This window comes from Neodiprion lecontei, chromosome 3, assembly GCF_021901455.1.
Source record: "Neodiprion lecontei isolate iyNeoLeco1 chromosome 3, iyNeoLeco1.1, whole genome shotgun sequence".
NCBI classification, from domain to species: domain Eukaryota; kingdom Metazoa; phylum Arthropoda; class Insecta; order Hymenoptera; family Diprionidae; genus Neodiprion; species Neodiprion lecontei.
Genome location: NC_060262.1, coordinates 14,322,927 through 14,344,166, shown reverse-complemented (window position 1 = coordinate 14,344,166; position 21,240 = coordinate 14,322,927). Strand labels below are relative to the sequence as shown.

The 21,240-nt window shown below is 36.5% G+C and overlaps 1 protein-coding gene across 1 annotated transcript in view; it reads right to left on the bottom strand.

Moving 5' to 3' along the window:
* Window positions 1–15,387: 15,387 nt before the first annotated feature.
* The window catches only part of LOC124293695 (glutamate receptor ionotropic, NMDA 2B), a 1,867,270-nt gene continuing 1,861,417 nt past the window's right edge, over window positions 15,388–21,240 (bottom strand). The window contains exon 19 of the mRNA XM_046735718.1: window positions 15,388–15,909. Coding sequence (XP_046591674.1) covers window positions 15,852–15,909 — 58 coding nt within the window. The 3' untranslated portion in view covers window positions 15,388–15,851. The remainder of the gene's footprint in view (window positions 15,910–21,240) is intronic.

The following is a 21,240-nucleotide window of genomic DNA, read 5'->3' as shown; positions in this document are numbered from 1 at the left end:
TGTGAGTGAAATACGAAGGTCAAATCCAGCTCATTTCACGCCAAAGTAAGCTGCGGAATCACCCCAATACTGTATCCTTACAATGTTCACGTGAATAATAATATAAGTATAATGTATCGTATGTGATGCTGAATATTGTGTTTTTATATCGTTCATGAATTCCTTCCTTCTTTTCTTGTCGAGGTTAATACCGATTTTAAATATTCAAAACTACTTTCGATATTCGTCAATCGTTAAATTTACATGGAACGAGAAAATAGAATTATTACGATGAAAAATTTCCGTTATTCAAATCCTCTTTATATTATTACTCTCCTCAAATAAAACAACACATATACTGTGATAATCAATTTGACGTTCATATTTAATTCAATGAAATTATTAAAAGTATATTTTGCAAGCAGTGGTGGCTCTGCTTCCCCGCCCCTCTGATGGGGGCCTCGATGCATGCCACTTCCCCCCACCAGAGGCTGCGCCCCTGGACCCGCTACCGTGCTCCAATTTCCACCCATATACTAATATACTTTGCAACTTACACCCATATACTGAGAGTATAAATGTTTTGAATTGTATTTCTCTATTATTGACCGGTGTTTTGAATTTTCCGCATAATATTGAAAAAGATATCGTATTACGTGCGTGCGTCACTTTTAACGCACTCGTAACACTTGAATAACACTCGTGACCGGCTTCGCCACACATTTTTTATTTTATGCACTAGTTGCATAATACTTTTACTCTGGACTTTTGCTTCAGAGGGAAAAATGGTTGTTGCAATAGCATAATTCAATCGCTTCCTAATTATTGCTTGGCAACTATAAATATATATATAAAGAATGTCTAAAATAAATGCAAATGAATTCCAGAAATGTAAGTCTGGACTTACCAGCTCCAATGTGATCAGTCGTTGATTTTCGTTAATATCTAATGGACTTCGATTTGGTAACATTCCAGCTTTGCGTAAGATCAGTCAACAAATGTGCTTTATTGATTTATTCATTTTCACAATCTAGAAACTATCAGTTTATCTTCAGAATCACAAATAAACAATGTATTTATTTAAAACAAAAGAAAGTTCTTATCACTGATAACGGTTATAAAGATGAGGTACTAATGCACCTTGAGTATTTCAAGTTCATCAAAAATTCAAGTCTTTTAAAATCGTAAAACCAAAGGATATAAAGGTTTGAAAGAGGTCGTGTTCCTAATTATTAGCGTAAATGTTGAGAATTCAGATACACTGAACCCTTGTATGATTATAATCAATGCCAAATACCGAGACACGTTTCTTATTTTTCTTACGTAGAATTTAAAGAAAAATGACAAACAGATCGGAAACGTACAGCTGAATTTCTTACGGAAAACGCCCTACTTGACGTAAAATGACTCGCACGTCCCAAAATATCGTAAATTTTAAGTTGTTCGCTAGTAAATTCAACTTGCAACTTATCTCACAGTTGAAGAAGCTTCTATACTACAGGAATACATCAGTATTTTCATAATATTATGATTTTAGTTCAAGTTTCCGAGAGTTTTCAAGAATATGCGTGGTGATTTCGTCATACTGATTCCACAAAGTGCAATTGTTTGAAAAGTTTCCGGACCATCTGTTACCAGTAGATTTTTTCCGTACATCAAAATTGAAATGATTTTTATAAGTCAAAAAAGTTGATTTTTGTGTTGAAAACGTCTTCCAAACTGCTTATATTGAAGATTCCTGTTTAATCAACTAAATAATACAAGTAAACATGTCTCGGAAGGCTGAACTTGATTCAGATCTTGAATTCGGTAGTGATATTACGTGACACGTATTTAAATTTCAAATTTATTTAGTATTATACACATCAATTTTATCTGATAATATTTAGTAGTTCTAATCTATTTTATTTCTCTAGTCTCCTTAGAATTCTCCATCACTTTAACACTTATCTATCCTAAATGTTAAATTCCATATGAATACATTACGTTTTTATGTTTTAATTTATTCTCGATTTTGCATTCAGTCATTGGTTTTCTTTTTTATCAATCATTTAGCTTCTAGATATTGCATTTTTAATGCCTATCTTCAGGGTACGAAAAAAAATCGAACCAATTTGAAATGTAAATAAATTTTTTTTTTGCTGAAATCTGAGAAAAACTTTTGTTTTGCGTTTGAAAACCTAAAAAATCTTTATTTCTCGCTAGAATACACGCATTTGAAAAAGTTGCTGAAAGAATAAAATAAATTAACATTAAAGAATTTTCGAGAAACTCCCTTTTTCAGTTGTAACTCGAAATTTTATTCTGACACACGTGTAATTCTCTTAACTTATTGTTACATGTCATGCAACGTTCCTTGTAGTACTAGAGTCAAAATGCGCATTTTGAGGTTGAGATTCTATTTTCCGAACATTATCGAGAAAGTTCACTATAAAAAAAGTTAGCTGTAAGTGATGTCAATAAATTAACGCAAACCGGTCCATTTAATAGATAGTCAGAGTTCGATGGAGATTCAATCAGGAACGATCAACCATTACGAAGATGAAAACGTCACTTACGAGATTTTTCAACATGGGGTCAAGGCTAAATTTTTCAATATTGGCGAATTACCTTGAACATCACATTCGTAGTCGTACATAAAAGTTATTCACTCATTCGTGGAAGTGAAAATCACATACCCTGTTCTTATACATGAGTGCTCAAACCATTTCATCCTGACGGAGGAGAATTCTGGCAGTGGTATCAACAAATGGTAAGACACATCGAGCCTCATCATTAAGGAGACCTGCAAGTGAAATGCTGACTCTACGACACATACGGGGACAATCTCTAGAAACTATACAGTCAATGCGCATGCGCCAAATAATTCAATCTCATTGACTAGTAAAATCGCTCCGCGGCGATGCTTTCGTCTGCTGAGCAGGGGGCCAACGTACCAAAAATGAGACAAGAGCTGTAAATCTCTAACGCATAAGGCCGCGGATTGAGGTTATGTTACTGTTTATTTATACGTAGCGTGAATTGTCTTAGAAGAAAAGCATCGGTCAGCAATACCATGGTCGATATCGGAAGATATTCAACCGACGCAATGAAGAATTCAACGGAAAAGCAAATATCAAATGATACAGAAATTGGGTGTTATTTATTGAAAGAAGGAATCTGAAATTCAATGTTGAATGTCATTAACAAGTGGGAGTCTGGACAAACGGAGGTAGGTGAGTGAAAACAACGTTTATTGTAAACAGATTCTTTGTTTACATAAAATTAAAAATGCGTTTCATTCACGATTTATGTTTTGTGCATTTTATTGGAAAGTAGTTCTATCCAAAAATATCAAAAGCTCCTGTCTGATAATAAAAGCTTCTAATATTTTCAGGTACGAAATAATGCATTGTCAAATCAGGACTAAAGTTGTCTGCAGGCATGGAAGCATGTAAGTAAATTTCTAATTCCGTGATCTTTGACTATTACAATATTTTAACATGGATTCAATGATCAAATTCGTTTTTTTTTCAGCAGGCTCGAAGTTTACACTTTGATTAACACGCGGAAAATGATGCCTTACCTGATGATCAAAACGTTTATGTGGAAAGGATCCTGGTTTCTTGAGCGGTGCAATCATTGTGACTATCGAACCTGGTTGTACCGTCAGACATCAGGTGCCAGAATGAATTTCATCAGGCCATTGCCACCTTCTTAACATCAGTTGAGGCAAAATTGAAAAGCGGGATACACTACGGATCATGGTGGCTGATTATCCCATAATTTTACTTTGATCGGTTGGTTTGTTACTTAACCGTTGCTGCTAATTCATTCTACCAAGGAATCACTCTGTGCACCTTTGTATTTCAAGCATTATTATTGACCAGCATTATTTTCCAAATTTTATACCATTTAATTTGGTATCTTATTTTGAGGCTTAGTTTTACTCTCTGTGGTATGAAATTCAGGTAAATAGTCTTTCAAGCCTGAATTAGATTGTAGGGTTGGATGTTGCTAGGCAAACTGAACCAATCCAAATCTAGAAATGTTAAATAACTTCAATCGAAAATGTATTTAAAGTTAATCTTTGTTGACGGTGTCATCTGGCTAGCTAGTTGCACTTATCTTATACTTACTTATTACTTAAATTTTCAATCCGAGTATTAGGTTCCCTTCATTTATTTAATCGAACATCATTAGAAATTTGCGAAATAAACTCTGATAATCATTGGAAAATTTTTAATAGTAGTAGCAATAATTTATAGATCGGAAAAAATACGTTGACTATCGACTATTTGTAAATTTTGTTGAAGTATTTTCAAGAAAAAACAGATTCACAGTTCTATCTTAGATAGCGAGATATTTAAATTTCTTGAACGCTCGGTTTAGAGTCTCATTCACAAAAGTGGTGAAATTCAATATTACCGCTTGACATTACAAGAGAGTGAGAAAGTTGCTTAGTTGCTTGAAAGTGGCCATGATCTGTTTGTACGTGTGATAAATTGAATACGCAGATAACAGTGAATATTAGCGATGTAATTATTTTGACCGTATCACCTGTTGATAGAAAAAAATTTCATTGTTATTTCTAATGTACGAAATAATGGAAGTGATCGAATAAAGTGTTCGTACCTACCTGCAGCGTTTCTTCCAAGCGCCTAACGTATAAACAGATTTTTCATTTCAGTCGAATAAAGTCAATTTTCAAAGAGCATTCGCATCAAGTTCCGACCATTCTTTGAAGAATCAACTTTCCGAGTCACTACTTCGACTGTTTGAGATTCTAACCTCAAAAATTCGTATGAACTACATCGCCGCCAGGAACAGAGTTTGACAGCTGAAACTCGGAGTGGCCAGCCTGCCCGAGCAGCCGATGAAACTCGCGCATGCGCATCGACTGTATAGTTTCTAGAGATTGTCCCGGTATATGCTCAGAAGACGTTAATTCTTTTTTGTACATGCTTTTGGACAAGAAATTACGTCCCATGTCAAAAAATACTTCCGGCAAAATCGTCGCTATTTTCGAAGTCGATATTTTTGAATGAAAAAAAATAAACGCTACTTTTGTATCTACATTTACATGCAAAACTTTCGAGCCAAACCATTTCCCATTAATAATATTTGTATAAATGAGGGTGAATAAACGTAGTATTGTCATTTGAATTAGATTAATTATATGGTCGAATCAAACAACTTAGAAATTTTTTAAACAAAGCAATATCATATTGTGAGAAAACATATGAAATTCGTGTGACGATTACGTCCGGCGTTCCGCCACACGTCTTCCTCATCTTCTTACTACCTCTTGTCTCTACCTACTAACTCTTCAACATTCATCGTAGAAACGTTATAGTCTCCATCCTATCCTCCCATTTCTATCGAGACTCACGCCACTCGCTATCGCCCTTACTCTCCTAATTCTATTCCCCACTATTCTGAATTCTCGCACCTTTCATACACTCGTACTCCACCTTCCATCAAGTATACTTCAATTCCAACCTTCGTGAAATCGCATCTATTCCAGCGTTTGTATAATCGACCTCAACTCCAATTTCTAAGTTCAACCTCAGTTCCAGTCTAAATAATCATGTTGCCTATTCATAGTTCACTTCACCTAGTTATGCAATTACACATTTATCAGTTCTAATAAAAGCCTTCATACAACCTTAACCCTTTCGCTACGGACGCATTCTACGTCGCGCCGTCCCCGTTGACCGAGCAGTCGCGGCAAGCGTCCGTACTTGCGGAACAACTGCAAGCGCCCGTCAGACGCACAATACCACGCTATCTTACGCAGAGCGAGTGCAGTCGCTCGTAAAAAAAATGCTTAAAAAATTATAACATAATGTTGGGTTACCACGGTCACCGTTCGTACATAACGAGCGTCAAATGTTGGGTTACCATGGTCACCGCTCGTACAGAGCGAGCGTCAGGCGTTGGGTGACTATGGTCACCAATCGGACAGAGCGATCGTCGGGCGTTGGGTGATCATAGTCACCGATCGGGCCGAAAGGGTTAAGGTACATCTTCTCCATCTTAATATCATTCCTTCCATCATTCCCGGATCGAGGACAGCGACGAGACCGGACTCGAATCCCCCAAATCACATCTTGGGTCGGTATATAGGTGGTTTGATAACCGGTCGTCAAATTAGTCCTCCTCTATCCCATAACATGATCGAAAGTTTCAGACCAAACAAACTTATGAGAAATATACTCTTCTCGCAAAAATTGAGGAAACAAAAACATTTTCTGGTGACTTTCAACAAGCTGTATTTCAGTGAAAAATGGTCGTACAGGAAAAAAAAACCAAATTTTTAAAGCTTGAAGTTTTTGAACTTTTTGGTTAACAATTTTTCGGAGCACCGGTAGCCATGCAATCCTTGGATAAAGCACGAAGAAAAAATTTTCAAAATTTTTTACATTTTTTTTTTTTTTGCTCTACGGGCATGGAAAAATTTTTCCGAACTGAACCAATGCATAGGTCGCATAGCCTGCTTATTCAGCTTCAAGATGCTTTTTCTAAAACCTCGATACGACCATTTGTCTTCGAGATATCGAATTTTGAATGCAAAAGGATCCTTTTTCACTCAACTGCCGATATCTCTAGAACTACTGGTCGCCTAGCGAGCCGAAGGGCGGTTTCTTTTTATGCAGAAAATTTCCTACAAAAATCTGCTATGGTTGATTTCAAAAAAAAATTTTTTCACCTGTAACGTTAACGTGAAAAAACAGCAAAAAAATGCCATTTTGCCTTTTTTTGGTTGATCGACTGTATCTTCGTTAATATTGGGGGGAAAGCTTAGGTGAGAAGAAAATTTTGCAGCCTAATGTACCCCAAAGGCCCCCCTAAATCGGTAGATCGATCGGTTCAGCGGTTTTCCTGGACAGATTGATTGAAATTTTGAATAAACTAAGGGAACAAGCTCTTTGTTCCTTAAACTTGACCCAATCTTTTTAAAAATCAATAATTTCATTTTTTTCCACTTTATACTCAATTTTCTGTTTTTTAAATATTGATGATCAAAAAACAAATCCAAAAAAAATTTTTCAAAAATTTCGAAAATTTCCAAACCAATTTTGAAAAAAACCTTTTTTTTACGATTAAAGAAATTCTGTGAAATTTTGGTCTAAAAATATTGAAAAATTAAAAAAAAATTTTTTTGCTTCAATTTCAAGAAATTCAAAACAATTTTATTTTTAATTTAAAAAAATCAAAAAAATAACAGAGGCCATTTTTGACTCACCTTCGCTGAAGCTATGGACACATTTAAACCTTTATTTTGCTAAAAAAAAAATTTGTTGAATAAATTTAAAGTTGATACCTCTGAGTTGCCCACGGTACTCGTTGTGCGAAATTCTGAGCGATAGAATTTTTCCGTTTTCTGCAGAGCCATCAGACAGCCGCGAAATATTTCTCGATCGACGGTGAGAAATCGTCTTCGCGAATCTGGACTCCGTGCAAGAACTGCTGCCCGTGGACCGATGTTGACCGTTCGACATCGCACAGCTCGTCTGCAGTACGCTCGCGACCATGTAAACTGGCCAATGAGAAATTGGAATAACTTTTTTTTTTCTGACGAGTCTCGGTTTTGCCTGTATGATAACGACCGAAGACCTCGAGTTTGGCGTCGTACAGGTCAACGTTATCAACAACGGTTTATTCGTCCCATAGCTGCTTACGGTGGAGGATCGGTGATATTTTGGGCTGCAGTTTCGAGGGATTCTCGAACTTCTTCAGTGATTGTTCGAAACACTCTCAATGCTCGGCGTTATGCCGACCGAATCTTGCGACCTCAGGTGTTACCTTTAGCGAGAAACAGGAAAGGATTCATTTTCAGGCAGGATAATGCTAGGCCTCATACGCCGAATATCACCCGTCAATTCTTTCAGAGAAACATCAGATTGTTGAGTCATCCTGCAATGACTCCTGATCTGAATCCTATAGAGCACGTCTGGGACATATTGGGCCGCCGATTGCGTCAAAATTATCCAAACTTGAACAATTTACCAGCATTAGAGAACGCTTTGATAAGAGTTTGGCGTCAGATCCTTCAACGGATGATCCGAAATTGCATATCGAATATGCGACAAAGATTGCAAGCTGTGATTAGGAGTAGAGGCGGGAACACTCGATACTGAACACGATACGCACTCGCGCACACACACACACACATGCTTACACACCTTAGAAAATGAGTTTGGAGTCATAAAATACTGTGGAGTCGACGAAACACGGGGACTCATTTCTTCTAAAAATTACTCACACAATACTGATACACACACTCTTTAGAAAATGAGCTTGGAGTCGTTGAATACTGTCAAGCCGACGAACCACAGGGTCTCATTTTTTCTGAAGAGTAAAAAGTGAAAGAAAAAATTAAATTATTGATCTTTAGAAAGATTAGGTCAAGTTTAAGGGACAAAGAGCTTGTTCCCTTAGTTTATTCAAAATTTCAATCAATCTGTCCAGGAAAACCGCTGAACCGATCGATCTACCGATTTAGGGGGGCCTTTGGGGTACATTAGGCTGCAAAATTTTCTTCTCACCTAAGCTTTCCCCCCAATATTAACGAAGATACAGTCGATCAACCAAAAAAAGGCAAAATGGCATTTTTTTGCTGTTTTTTCACGTTAACGTTACAGGTGAAAAAATTTTTTTTTGAAATCAACCATAGCAGATTTTTGTAGGAAATTTTCTGCATAAAAAGAAACCGCCCTTCGGCTCGCTAGGCGACCAGTAGTTCTAGAGATATCGGCAGTTGAGTGAAAAAGGATCCTTTTGCATTCAAAATTCGATATCTCGAAGACAAATGGTCGTATCGAGGTTTTAGAAAAAGCATCTTGAAGCTGAATAAGCAGGCTATGCGACCTATGCATTGGTTCAGTTCGGAAAAATTTTTCCATGCCCGTAGAGCAAAAAAAAAAAAAATGTAAAAAATTTTGAAAATTTTTTCTTCGTGCTTTATCCAAGGATTGCATGGCTACCGGTGCTCCGAAAAATTGTTAACCAAAAAGTTCAAAAACTTCAAGCTTTAAAAATTTGGTTTTTTTTTCCTGTACGACCATTTTTCACTGAAATACAGCTTGTTGAAAGTCACCAAAAAATTTCGAAAATTTTTTCGTTCCCTTAATTTTTGCGAGAAGAGTATTATAAAAATAGTACAGAAAATTATTTCTAACACGACATAAGGTCAAATAATATTGATATTTTGTTGAAATGCCTTTCAAAGCTATCACAGAGGCACATCGCCGAGGCATCGATTCTATTAAAGTCCTAATCCTTGAACAGTAAATTTGTTTTCATTCCTCTTAAACTTTTTCTCACAAATCGCTTTTTTTTGAATAATTAATGATCCTACTTTTACTTTTAGCTCTTATTATAAATGTGGAGTAGGGTTTGAGTCAAAAGATTACTTGGCCACTCAGAACACGAAATCTTTTTTGCTTTTGTTATGTCCGGCGTACCACATCTTTCTATTTTTCCTACGCGCTAACTCTCGCGCAGTTCTTACATTAATATCATGGTCTCAGTCCTGTCCTGTTATCTTTACCCAGCCTCAGGCCACTCACTATCGCCCTGACTCAGCTAATTCCATTCCCTTTCTTCAGCGTTCTCACACCTTTCCTGCACCTGTACGTTCCGCCTCTGGAGACACTCCTATTCCAAGTCTCAATAACGTCACATCCGGACCTCTTATATATCTTTCGCACAGCACACTTCATTCCTACCGCTATCTCAACTTCCACGCAATAAACACATAATCAATATATGAAACATACCCAAGTTTATTCAACACTCATGCCAACTTAAAGCTGAACCTGCTTATTTCTGCCGCTCGGGAGTAAACCCCCTTTACGGACAGAACACTTTATTAAATCTTGAACGATTCCATATCGACTTTTGTGGTCATTGTGTCGTTGGAAAATCCATTCTTCTAGCATATTTTCACGGGCATATGGAAGCATATGATCTACTGAGATGTTTTTATACACTTGTCCATAGTGCTTTCTTTTTTTACTAAGAGGCCGACGCCTTTACGACAGAAAACTCTCCACATCGTGATATTACCTCGCCCATGTTTTACAGTCGGTATTTGATATCCAGAATCATACCTGGAATTTTTCTGCTCATCGAACATTCCTCTGTCCGCCAATTCCGAAAAGAAAAAACAAGTCTTCCGTCTGAAAAAACCCTTTCTTTTTTGTCTTCAACTGTCCAATTTTTATGTGACTTAGCAAATTCTAATATCGCCTTCTCATTCTTTTTACGTATTAATGGTTTCTTAGCTTCGATACATTTGAAAAGTTCATCTTCGTTCATGTGTGGTTAACATCAGCCAAATTTTTTAGTGCTATAATTGCAGCGTTCTTCTGTGAATTTGTGACCTTTCTTTTAATAACTTTATCAACGTGCCTAGTCGTTCTTCTGCGTCTTTCGAGTATTTGTTTGTTTACCAAAGTGTTTGTTTCCTTCCACTTTTTAATAACATTATCACAGTCGTTTTTCCAATCGATTTTCTTGCTGTAATTTGATAACTGTTCATAAATATGTAAATGCGTGCGATTCGGCATCTTGACTTCACAGTACTGACACACAAGTGTAAACAAAGTTAAGCTTTTACCATTGTAGAAATTTGAAGTTACAAACTTAAATATACACAAGCAAATCATAGTTTTAATTGCATTGACGAAACTTTTGATGAATGGAATTTACATATTCCATTATATATTTATATTCTTTCTTTGTCAAAATTTACTGGTTATGTATTTCGAATATAATCTGCAGACTTGATTAAGTTTATATGACAATACTTAATTTTTTCATCTTCATTTACATGAAAGCTATTGGTGAAAATTAGTTCGGTAGAGGTCGTAAGAAATTAAATCGAGGAGCTTTCTAGTACAAAACCTTTGGTGGTTTTTATTTATTTAAAATTCATCTTCTCCGTTAATGCTGCAAAGATCAAGATTCTCCGATTTTTTACATTTCCTTTTGCTATTTCGAATAACTTTATGCATGTATTTTGCGAAATTTTATTTTGTTTAAATATATAAATTTCGAAAATAACGAAGATTTTGCCAGAATTATTTTCTGACGTGGGACATCGTTTCTTCTCCAAAACCACGTATTACAAATAATAAGTGGCTTTATAGCATATATGTATCGTAGGGCTATAACTAGACTTGCGGGTGCCCACAAATTCCACTTCCCAGATCCTTTGATCGCGTTAATTATATAAATTTTTCGGAAATTTGGAAACACGGAAAATAGGAAAAATAAGAGAAAAACACGTGCATATTTTAAGCTTTCTATCATCATTTGAACTAATGTGAAGTACTCTTTAAATCATAATTCAAGATGAAAATTCAGTTGAACATTTTTTGATATTCATTTCTTTCATTCTCTCAGCGAATTTGTCAAAATCCGTTTTTCAAAAGCGTCTTATTTCAGCAAGAAATAACTATTTTTCAGATTTTAAACCGCCAAAGGCTTATTCTTCCAATTTCAATGAAGAAAAGTTAGAAAAATCGTTCGACTCGTTTGGATTTTATTTACGTTCTAAAATAACTAAATTTTTTATTTTTTTTTGCCTACCCTGTGTATACAATTGGTTTCTGTGTGCCTAATATCAGTTCTGACGATTGTGAGAATAATTTGAAAATTCACAACGACTAATGATTTGGTATTGGCTGACAGTACTCACACTATAATTTATGCGATTCCATGCATATTAGTAGGGCATGATATTATTTGAAAGAAAAAATGACGAAATTGGTCATGAAAATTAATATTGCTGACTGTCGCATTTTCAACTTTGTCAAACATTAGCAATTGTAGAGACTGCAGAGTGAAATTGTATTTGAAGCAATGAAATGTTTTGTTTCTATGTGTCGACGAATCAAAAATTTCATTGTAGTGGACAAGTATTGTGCGTAATTACAAAAAATCTAATTCATCAAGCAAGGTTTCACATATGAGTTAATCAAACATGTCATTGGTCACGTAAAACTACATCTCTGTCTTACGTTGCATACAGAGTCAAGTTAGTTAAATCGTATACGGAAAGAAAAATTGCACTGCTAACCTCTCGCGACCGAGAGTGTTATCTGCTCACAGTGCACAGAATAATAAACTTTCCCCTGATTGGCGGGTGGCGCTACCAGCTTGCGCAGATTTTCATGCTCTCACTCGACTGGGATGGCAGAGCTCCAACTCGCTGTGAGTTTGAGAGTTCATACATCAAACTACGTAACTCTTAATAATTGTCGCAACACAACAAAGCGCGTACGCCACGCCGGAATCGCACTAGTTTTTCTCGATTAAAAGGTCTGGTGTTCCATGTGGTTTGGCACTGGAGCGTCTCTTACTTGCGCAATCACGCGATCAGCGGCAATCAGTGCAACGATCATGTGAATAAGTACTGCTATGACACGATATGTCTGTATGCTAGGAGCGCAGTTGCATTTTCCACGCAGGCTAAGGCTCAGTATTGATTCATTATTCCAATTACCAGTTAAAATTTTGAATACTAATAATGCGAAGCGTTTGTTTTAGTGGACAAAATCTTACAGGTCGTCCTTGCGTTCTTCGGTCAGCAATTAAAATGAAGAAAAAAATTTTATGAAAGTTTGACTCATAACATCGATAAGAATAACGAGATTTGGCTTATAATCACAGTTTTAGCTTGTGTCAACTATTCGAATCCAGAATGGTGGCTTACGTTGTTTGCAGAGTACGGTTATCATATGGTTATTCAATTATGAAATGCGAGTCCAAATTCCACATTTTCAAAGTTCTGTTTAATCAAAATTCCAAACGTTAGCAATCTTTACATATCGGGAGGATTTTATAAGGACCAAGGATGCGAAAGAGGCTTCAACAGTATATGGGCAAACGAAGTAAGATCTGATTTATTTAATGATTGATAGGATGATGAATATGTTCACCGCTATGTCTGCGCTTCCAAGTAGCCGACGCGAACTCCATTAACAAAGATCAGTGAGCGCTGTTGTGGAAAATTGAGTTGTCTAATACATGTTTGAAGGTTACGTGATTTTGGAAAGATGCTCAAAATGGCGATAGCAATGCAACATCAAATGTAATAAATTCGAAGATTACTATTTTGTGATAAGTTGAATCGCCAACCGTTTCATTAGAATGGATAAACACTAAAAGGACTCGACTCTGTGTAGATTTTGCATAATTTTTAAACGTCCACAGCATGACTGGTTTGAATTTGATCAATAAATGACCTAAGACACTCACCGCTAAAATTTACAAACTTGTGGAGATTCCGACTCCATCGATGTGCGACATAATGCATTCAGAATGCGTGCAGAAATTAAGTGCAAGTCGGATGTACTAAAATTAGGTAAGTGGCAAGTAGTAGTTATTTCAATGAGTTCTATTCTGATCGAGCGACCTGGAAATGTCAAGTGAGGGTAATGGTATTGTTCAGAATGGGCATAGACTCCGATGATGGCCAAAAACGTCTTGGCATCGTCGCTAGCATGTGCTAGCAGGGTTTTAGATACTGTTGTCAAGCTGCTCCATTAAAACAATATCCGAATCCAATATTCGGATATTTCTACAAGACTCGAAATCAATGAAAATTTAAATAAGATTAAACATTTATTCTAAAAAAGCACAAAGACCAATTGTGACACATCCGTGCGTCATAAATAAAAAAAACTAAGGTAATGCTTACAAAAACAGGTTCAAAGATAGAGCAATAGTTCACTCTGGTGTTTTCTAAAACAGTATTCATCGTTTGCGGATGGATAGATGTGTGAATTTCAAGATCGAATCGTGTAGGTTTGGAACAAGCAAGACATCGCTTATCTTCGTATCGAATCTGTGTAGACGATTTTGTGGTGGTACATTCAGAACAAAAATCGTTCGCATCGTTAATATTTAAGCAATCTTCTCCGTATGTAGTAGATGCTCAACAGCTAGTACCATAAATGCTTTGCCAGATACCATGTCAGTATTATTCCGTTTACAATGATTTTCAGAATTAAAGGGAATGCAATTATATGGTACGCATACTGAAAGCGAGTCTTCACATGAAATTTCTTGTCATCATCCAATATTTAAATGTGTTGTACCAATAATTAGATGGAAATATAGTTCAGGCATCTGATAGCCCTTGAATTGTTCTTCATCCCTAGGCTAATTCCGTTAATTTTTAAACCCCTTGTGCTGGACTGTAAACAAAATAAGCAGATCCACCTTTATTAAGAGCAATTTCTGTTTTGATTATTCTGATGAAGGATATGATTCCTAATTATTTATTTCAATTTGGACTGAACACTGAATCTTCTTAATTCGTCGTATCATGTTGCCCTTTCTGTTCAAAAAAAACATCTCATTGTCAACGAATAATTTTTTTAAATTTTACAGTCAAGGATCAAATAAAATATCAACTGTGGTATTAAAAATTTGTCGTTCGGAAATGACGATCCACTCAATGTGGCGTACTATTGTATGGAAAAATTTCTGACTACACAAAAAAAAAATCAAGTGGTGGAGTGTTCTTTAGTTCGAAGATTATATTTTTTTCGACGTTCGATGTGGATTTGACGGGTCCGCAATTCAAAAGCCCACCTATTCTTGGCACTTTGTTGAGTCAACCCGTGTAAAACTAAAATGTATGTAAAAATATATGCGACTCGTATTGTTCAAATATTTTTCATACATGTACATGATTCTCAAGTTCAAGAACGGCAAAATAAATATAATAGTCCAGTCAAGTTTGGCAAAAAATCGACCCCAGTTTGCATTAATTCCGTTTTCATTTTTTCTTGGTTCAATCGTTGGGGGAGTCACTGGAAGTCCTCAAACCAAAAGTCGACCAAATCGGCCTATTGCTATCGCCGCCATCTTGAATTTCATGATATTTTCTTGAAGAACTCAGCCATTTTCAATTTTAACGAAAAATGGTAATGACAAAAGTTGTAGGAAATTCAATTTAGGGCATGAATGAACATAAACAAACTTGTAGAGAATTAAATTTTCAACAATTTTGGTCCCTACCTTTTTTTTGCTACAGTCAATATTTAAGGTAGTAGTACGCCAACGGCAAAGAAAAAGAGGCATTTACGCTCTAAAGTCAAAAATAAACAAGATAATACAATAGTTTTACTTCACCGCTATTTTCAGGTTCAATTCGAAAATTAAATTTCCTACAACTTTTGTCTTTACCATTTTTGTTAAAATTGAAAATGGCCGAGTTATTCAAGAAAAACCATTTTTCATAAAATTCAAGATGGCAGCGATAGCAGGGGGCTGATTTGGTCGACTTTTGGATTAAGGACTCTAAGTGACCACCCCCCCCCCCCCCCCCACGATTGAACCAAGAAGAAACAAAAACGGAATTAATGCAAAGCAAAAACCTATCTTGACTGGACTATAACTGAGATATATGTTATAGATACATGAATGTTTAATCACTCTCGTTTCCATTGAAATTATTTTTCATAGATCTTCAATGTACACGATATGCAGTTCTTACGTATAATGTGTCATTCTTACAATATGTGCCACACATATTTTCTGATACATTTGACATGTATACTTCTTATCCTCCGGGATTGTCCTGAAAAAGTGCAATAAGTTAAGAAGTGGAAGACAATCTCCGCCACTTACGCGTTCACTAACTTCTCAAAAATGATTCTTTGACATGATTCATAGAACTTCTTCTATAGTATTTCAAGTCGTAAGACTTGATTTAACATAAGTAGTTTTTTAATCAATTTCTTAATCAGAGATAACCCAACACCTTCTTCAACTTTGCGTAGGAATACTCATAATAAATCAGTATTCTGTTAAAGGTGTTGTCATGTACAAGCGTTGTTGTCGGTGAAATGGTCATTTTTGTCCGAACATCACAGAACTGTTTCCATCTCTGCTACTTCCGTCCTCGATGTATCTTCGTCGAATATCCTGCAAAAAAAAGTTCATATTACCTTTTAGTCAAATTTGTTGACCTCTAGTACTCGGGGCGGAAGGGTCTTGACTAGTATATGTAAGTGTCAAAATGTGTTCAGATTGTAAATAAGAAAAAATTCTTCACCTTAGATAGTTTGAGCATAGATTATGGAGATTCGGTAGAAAAAAAAACCTTAATTTACCTAGAAATGCACACTCAAATCAACCTCCAATTTCAATAGGTAAATTCCTACCCCTTAAATGCAAGTTCACCTCTGAATTGAACGTTTAGGTCGAGATTTAGGTTATCTGTAAATCGAAAGTCTATTTCCAAGTTTGGGATAACCCCATGGTGTAGCCTCTGCCCCAAGTTGAGCGATTTACCTTTAAACGAGCGATTCATTCACCGAGTTTCTGCACTCTTTACTATTGGAGTATATAAAATATTTGTGGCCTTCCATGCGAAGGCAGTGAGTTTTCGACCCAACCATTTTTCATTTGTTCGTTTTTTGTTTCTGTTTTTTTATTACAGACTACATATTTCAAGAAATATTTTCTAGTTTTCTCAAATTTTTCGCCAATTTATTCGAAAGTAACAAAGGGACAAGCCGGATAAGAATAGTGAATCTGCCACTACCGAATATTGTGATTACGATTTTTTCAGAAGTTCATAATCCGTAAAAAAATATTTGTGCAAATTTGGATATTTCTAATCGATTCCAAGGGGTCTTTGTGCTGAAAAAACGTGATTTTTCGATCTATCTAAATCATTCTTTGGGTTTAATTCACCACCTAAGTGCCAAGGAGTCATAGCGGAATCAAGCGCGCCCGTGACATTGAAGCAAGAAATTGTGAAATGGCGTCATGAAATAATTTAATGTTTTTGGTGTCTCAATTGAATAATTACTTCTGGAAGCATGGATTTCAATTATATCTGAGGTCAAGAAAGTCGACAATGACCATAAAAAGTTATTTTTGTCAAGCATTCATGCAGTTGTGAAACCTCGAAGTTGACGAACATTTAACCATTTTTTCAAATAGCTTCTTATTCAGTATGCATTTTTCTGTTAAAAAACATTGTTTATAACATTTTTTATTCCAAATACGTAATTTCAAAACATATCAGGTAATTTTTTTATGTACTCTATAGTTATACAGTAAAATAAATCACACTGACTCGGTAATTTTTGAAATTGCCTATTTAGACTGAAAAGAAGTATATTTAAGTGTTTCTTTGAAGAAAAATGCATCAACAAAGAAGATGATAGTTTGTTCTATTATGCAGTTTGAGTAAATGATTCAAATTTCGTCAACTTCGAGGAATCAAAACTGTATGAATGCGCGGAAAAAATAACTTTTTATAGTCATAATCGGATTCCTTGATCTGAAATATACTTTAAACCCATGCTTTCACAAGAAAGTATCCACCCGAGACGCCAAAAACATTGAATTATTTCATGATGCGATTTCGCGATTTATTGCACTAATGTCACGGGCGCACTTGACGCTGCGATGATGCCTTGGCACTTGAGTGGGTAACAGATTGTGGCGCGAAACGCGCCATTAGTTTCAAATCGAGCCCGCGTACTCCGAAAAAGGGGAGTGGAAGGGGGAAGACGCCCGAGCCGCCACGAGGCGCCGGGCAGTCAGTCGAAATTGGAACTCGCTAACAACAAGCGACATAAGAAAGTCCAGGATCACCTCGTGAGTGCGATACTGTGTGTGTGAGTGCCTGAGAGCTAGAACTGAGCCTATTGGTGGAAGACTTTTTGTACTCCTGCACCCAGGTAAATAAACCACCTTGTAACGCTACATCTGCGGCGTGTTCACATTAATTTGTGGCCCTTATACCTTGCACCAATTTTCTTGAGATTATCTAACACTTAGCTGCGGTAGCCGTGATTTAGTCAGCGCCACATGACCCTCGGGCCGGGAGTCGTCAACGAGTTAGCCGGTTATCTCCTAGTTTGGCTCGAGGCTAGGTAAGAAAAATCGCACGCGACCTAGCGCCCAAAAGAAGGATGGTGAGAGAAGCTGCGTGCCGGCGGGCCGTGGGACGCCGGTGCACTATTGTAGTTCAGGCCCGATTTGTGCCCCTTTCCGCCTTCCAGCGTTCGTCTCTCGATTGCGGGAAGGGTTTTTGCCACAGGATAATCATTTTTAAAGTAGTTATGAGACGTAAAAAATAAATGTAAATAATAAGATTTTATTGCTAATTTTGAATATGTTTATTTTCGACATCATTTGTTACTGAAAAGGGATTAAATGGAATTTATGTAAAGCTTAGAAACATGGTATTACTTTGTAAAGTAAAATTTGTACCAAGGAGGCTGGACTTTTAACGCTCAATGCAATGATCCTGAGCTTCATATAAATTTCATTGAATCCATTTTGAGTATTTAAATGACGTAAAAAATCAAAACATATCCAAAATTAACGATAAGATCCTATTATTTATACCTATTTTTTATGTCTCACAACTACTCCAGTCATGATCATTCGTTAGTTGAACCCAAAGAATTATTTATGTATGGATTTTCGACAATAAACGTGAAATGTTGTCTTTTTTTTTTAATATGCTGAATGTTAAACTTTGAAACTTTTTCTTCTGAATTTCCAGGGAATGGAGAATAATATTATGCCGATTTTTTCGATGATAGTAGAAAAGTTCATACACTTCTTACGTCCTCTAAAACCTTAGATTCTTTTCCCACACTCCTACGGCTACCTTATACCCTGTATCCTCTTCTTATTAACCCTTTCGGTACGGACGCATTCTACGTCGCGCCGTCCCCGCTGACCGAGCAGTCGCGGCAAGCGTCCGTACTTGCGGAACAACTGCAAGCGCCCGTCAGACGCACAATACCACGCTATCTTACGCAGAGCGAGTGCAGTCGCTCGTAAAAAAAATGCTTAGTCACCGTTCGTACACGAGGGGTGGAAACCACCAAAAAACTAGAAAAATCCGTGTAACTCTCGGACGCAACAACTTACAGAGTTCGTACGAGTGTTAAAATCACTCCAGAATTAAAGGCTCCCGGAAAACCACGCTCGAATTAAGTGCTCCACCCCCGAGGGGTGGAAACCACCCAAAAACTAGAAAAATCGGTGTTACTCTTGGACGGATTAAGTTAGATGGTCTTTGGAGGCGTTACATTAATCTCTCAATCATACGCTCCCCGCTGCACAGTCCAAAAGTTTGTGTTTCAGAAACTCCATACAAGTTGACGTAATCCGTTCTAATTTCCAGATTTCGGTCACTTCAAAACAATGCATTATTGAATTGTCTCTGATAACAGAAGAATTTTCAACAACACAAGCCCTACAAAAATCAGCAGAGAAATTTGAGTGAATTTCAGGGTACACAAAATTCTCAAGTGTTCAGTTGATCTCATGTTCTGTCAACGATCAAACCGATCATTCTGTACTGTTAGTAGTACAAAAGAATTCAAGTTTCACGGGACCGTTTTGCAGTAAAGTTCACTACTTCGTCGCTATCAGGAATCATGAAACCCCGTTTCAATCCATGATTCCCGAGACTATTTTAAATAGAGTAATTTCTGGTTTTGCCCGTAAGTTCGTGCTGGTGTATAAATGTAGAGTGCTATTGGATCAGGTGTCAACATTGTTGAAAATTGTTCTTCGTTCACAACTTTGCTGCGATAATGTGTTCTGCCCGTATAAGCCATTCACCGTCATCCAAAACATATTTCACTCTACGTTGACTTGGTTCATTTCCGACGTTATCGCCCCTGATTCATTGAATTGGATCCACCCATAAATCAGAATCGTAAATCAGTAATAATTAATAATGAAAATATCAATAATAAAATATGAATTAATCATGATCACAAAAATGCAAGCGAACAGAGGGTATTTCGACAATTAGCAAAAAAAGCTTGTCAATGCCTAAGCGCTTCGATTAAATTCATTTGAATGACCTGTGTTAAATTCCATCATGTATCAAAAACTCGTCAATTTTATTCGCCGGTAATTGGTTATAAGTACACATTGTTAATATTAAATCTCATCGGTAGGCAAAAATCATTTTTATTCAACAAAATAGCTATTGGTACTCACAGCATGTATGATTTCAGTAGAATGTGGACTGTGTGTAGGCGACCGTGATGTTAGCCATCATGGCATCGCACATCTCGGGAAATATTTCAATTGCAAGAGTTTTTGAAATAATCAAAACTGCCATTTTTAACTTTTCTTCTGTGTTGGGAACATCAATCGACAATATACCGACATATTTGCATTCACATCATGTGCTGTAAAGCTATGTAAGCCCTCATCCTGAAACCATACTCCGTTTTTTCGTACCTCACCAAAGGTAAACATGAGCCGTTTGCATTCGCGGCACATTAAACCACTTAAAACTTTATAATACCCAAAATACTGGAAAAATATCTTCTTGTTTCTTGAGGTCTTAACTATAAGTCACATTCATAATAATATCGAATAATTAATTTTACAACTATTTTGAATGTACAGCTAGATCGTATAAAAAAAGTAATTTTTTTTACTTTCAAACAAGTTTAGAACTTCCATTTCAGCACGAAAATACGTCTTCCAAAATTTTAGCTCTCAATCTTAACATTAAAAGGTTGCGCATCGCACTTTTCCATTTTTCATAAGGATTACATGGGAGAAAATTGTTTGTGGCTCATTCTGATTTTCATCACTAGCTAACGATGCGCCGTACAGAAAATTCATAGACATATTTTTGTAGAGAATGGAACATAAGAAAATTAGAAAAATATCATCTTCCGCCTGGATTCCACGACACGCTTGTCGTCCACCCGCATAAGTGGTGGAATTTTGCGAATTTTACCAGTATATTTGAGTCTCGATTCTTACGGTGAAAGATCTATTACAACTATCCGCCAGAGTTTGAATTTATTCACTGAGTAAACGTATAACATGGAAAAAACAGCTTCACGATGGTCTTCCAATCATGCAGAACACTAACGATCGTCTTTAAGACAGGTAGAGATGCAGCGTTCTAACCTCGTCGCTCATGTACCGCATGCCCAACGCAGTTTCACAGTCCTGGACGACCGTCGTTGTATCTTACAGGTGAAACAATATTCTTTTCGTGTTTGTTATTATAAAAAAAAGCATCGCAATTAATTTCATCCTCGATGATACAAATTTTTTTAGATTTTTTTACGCCTGCTTATACGGGTGAAAGACGAGTTCAGTCGTGAAATTCAGGCGGAAAACGATATTTTGTGAAATTCTTATATTCCAATCAATGTGTAAGAACACTTTCGCTTATGCGTCTATGAATTTTTTTTGTTGATTTTTAATCGTCAATAAAGCTCTCCCGTAAGCCCTCGC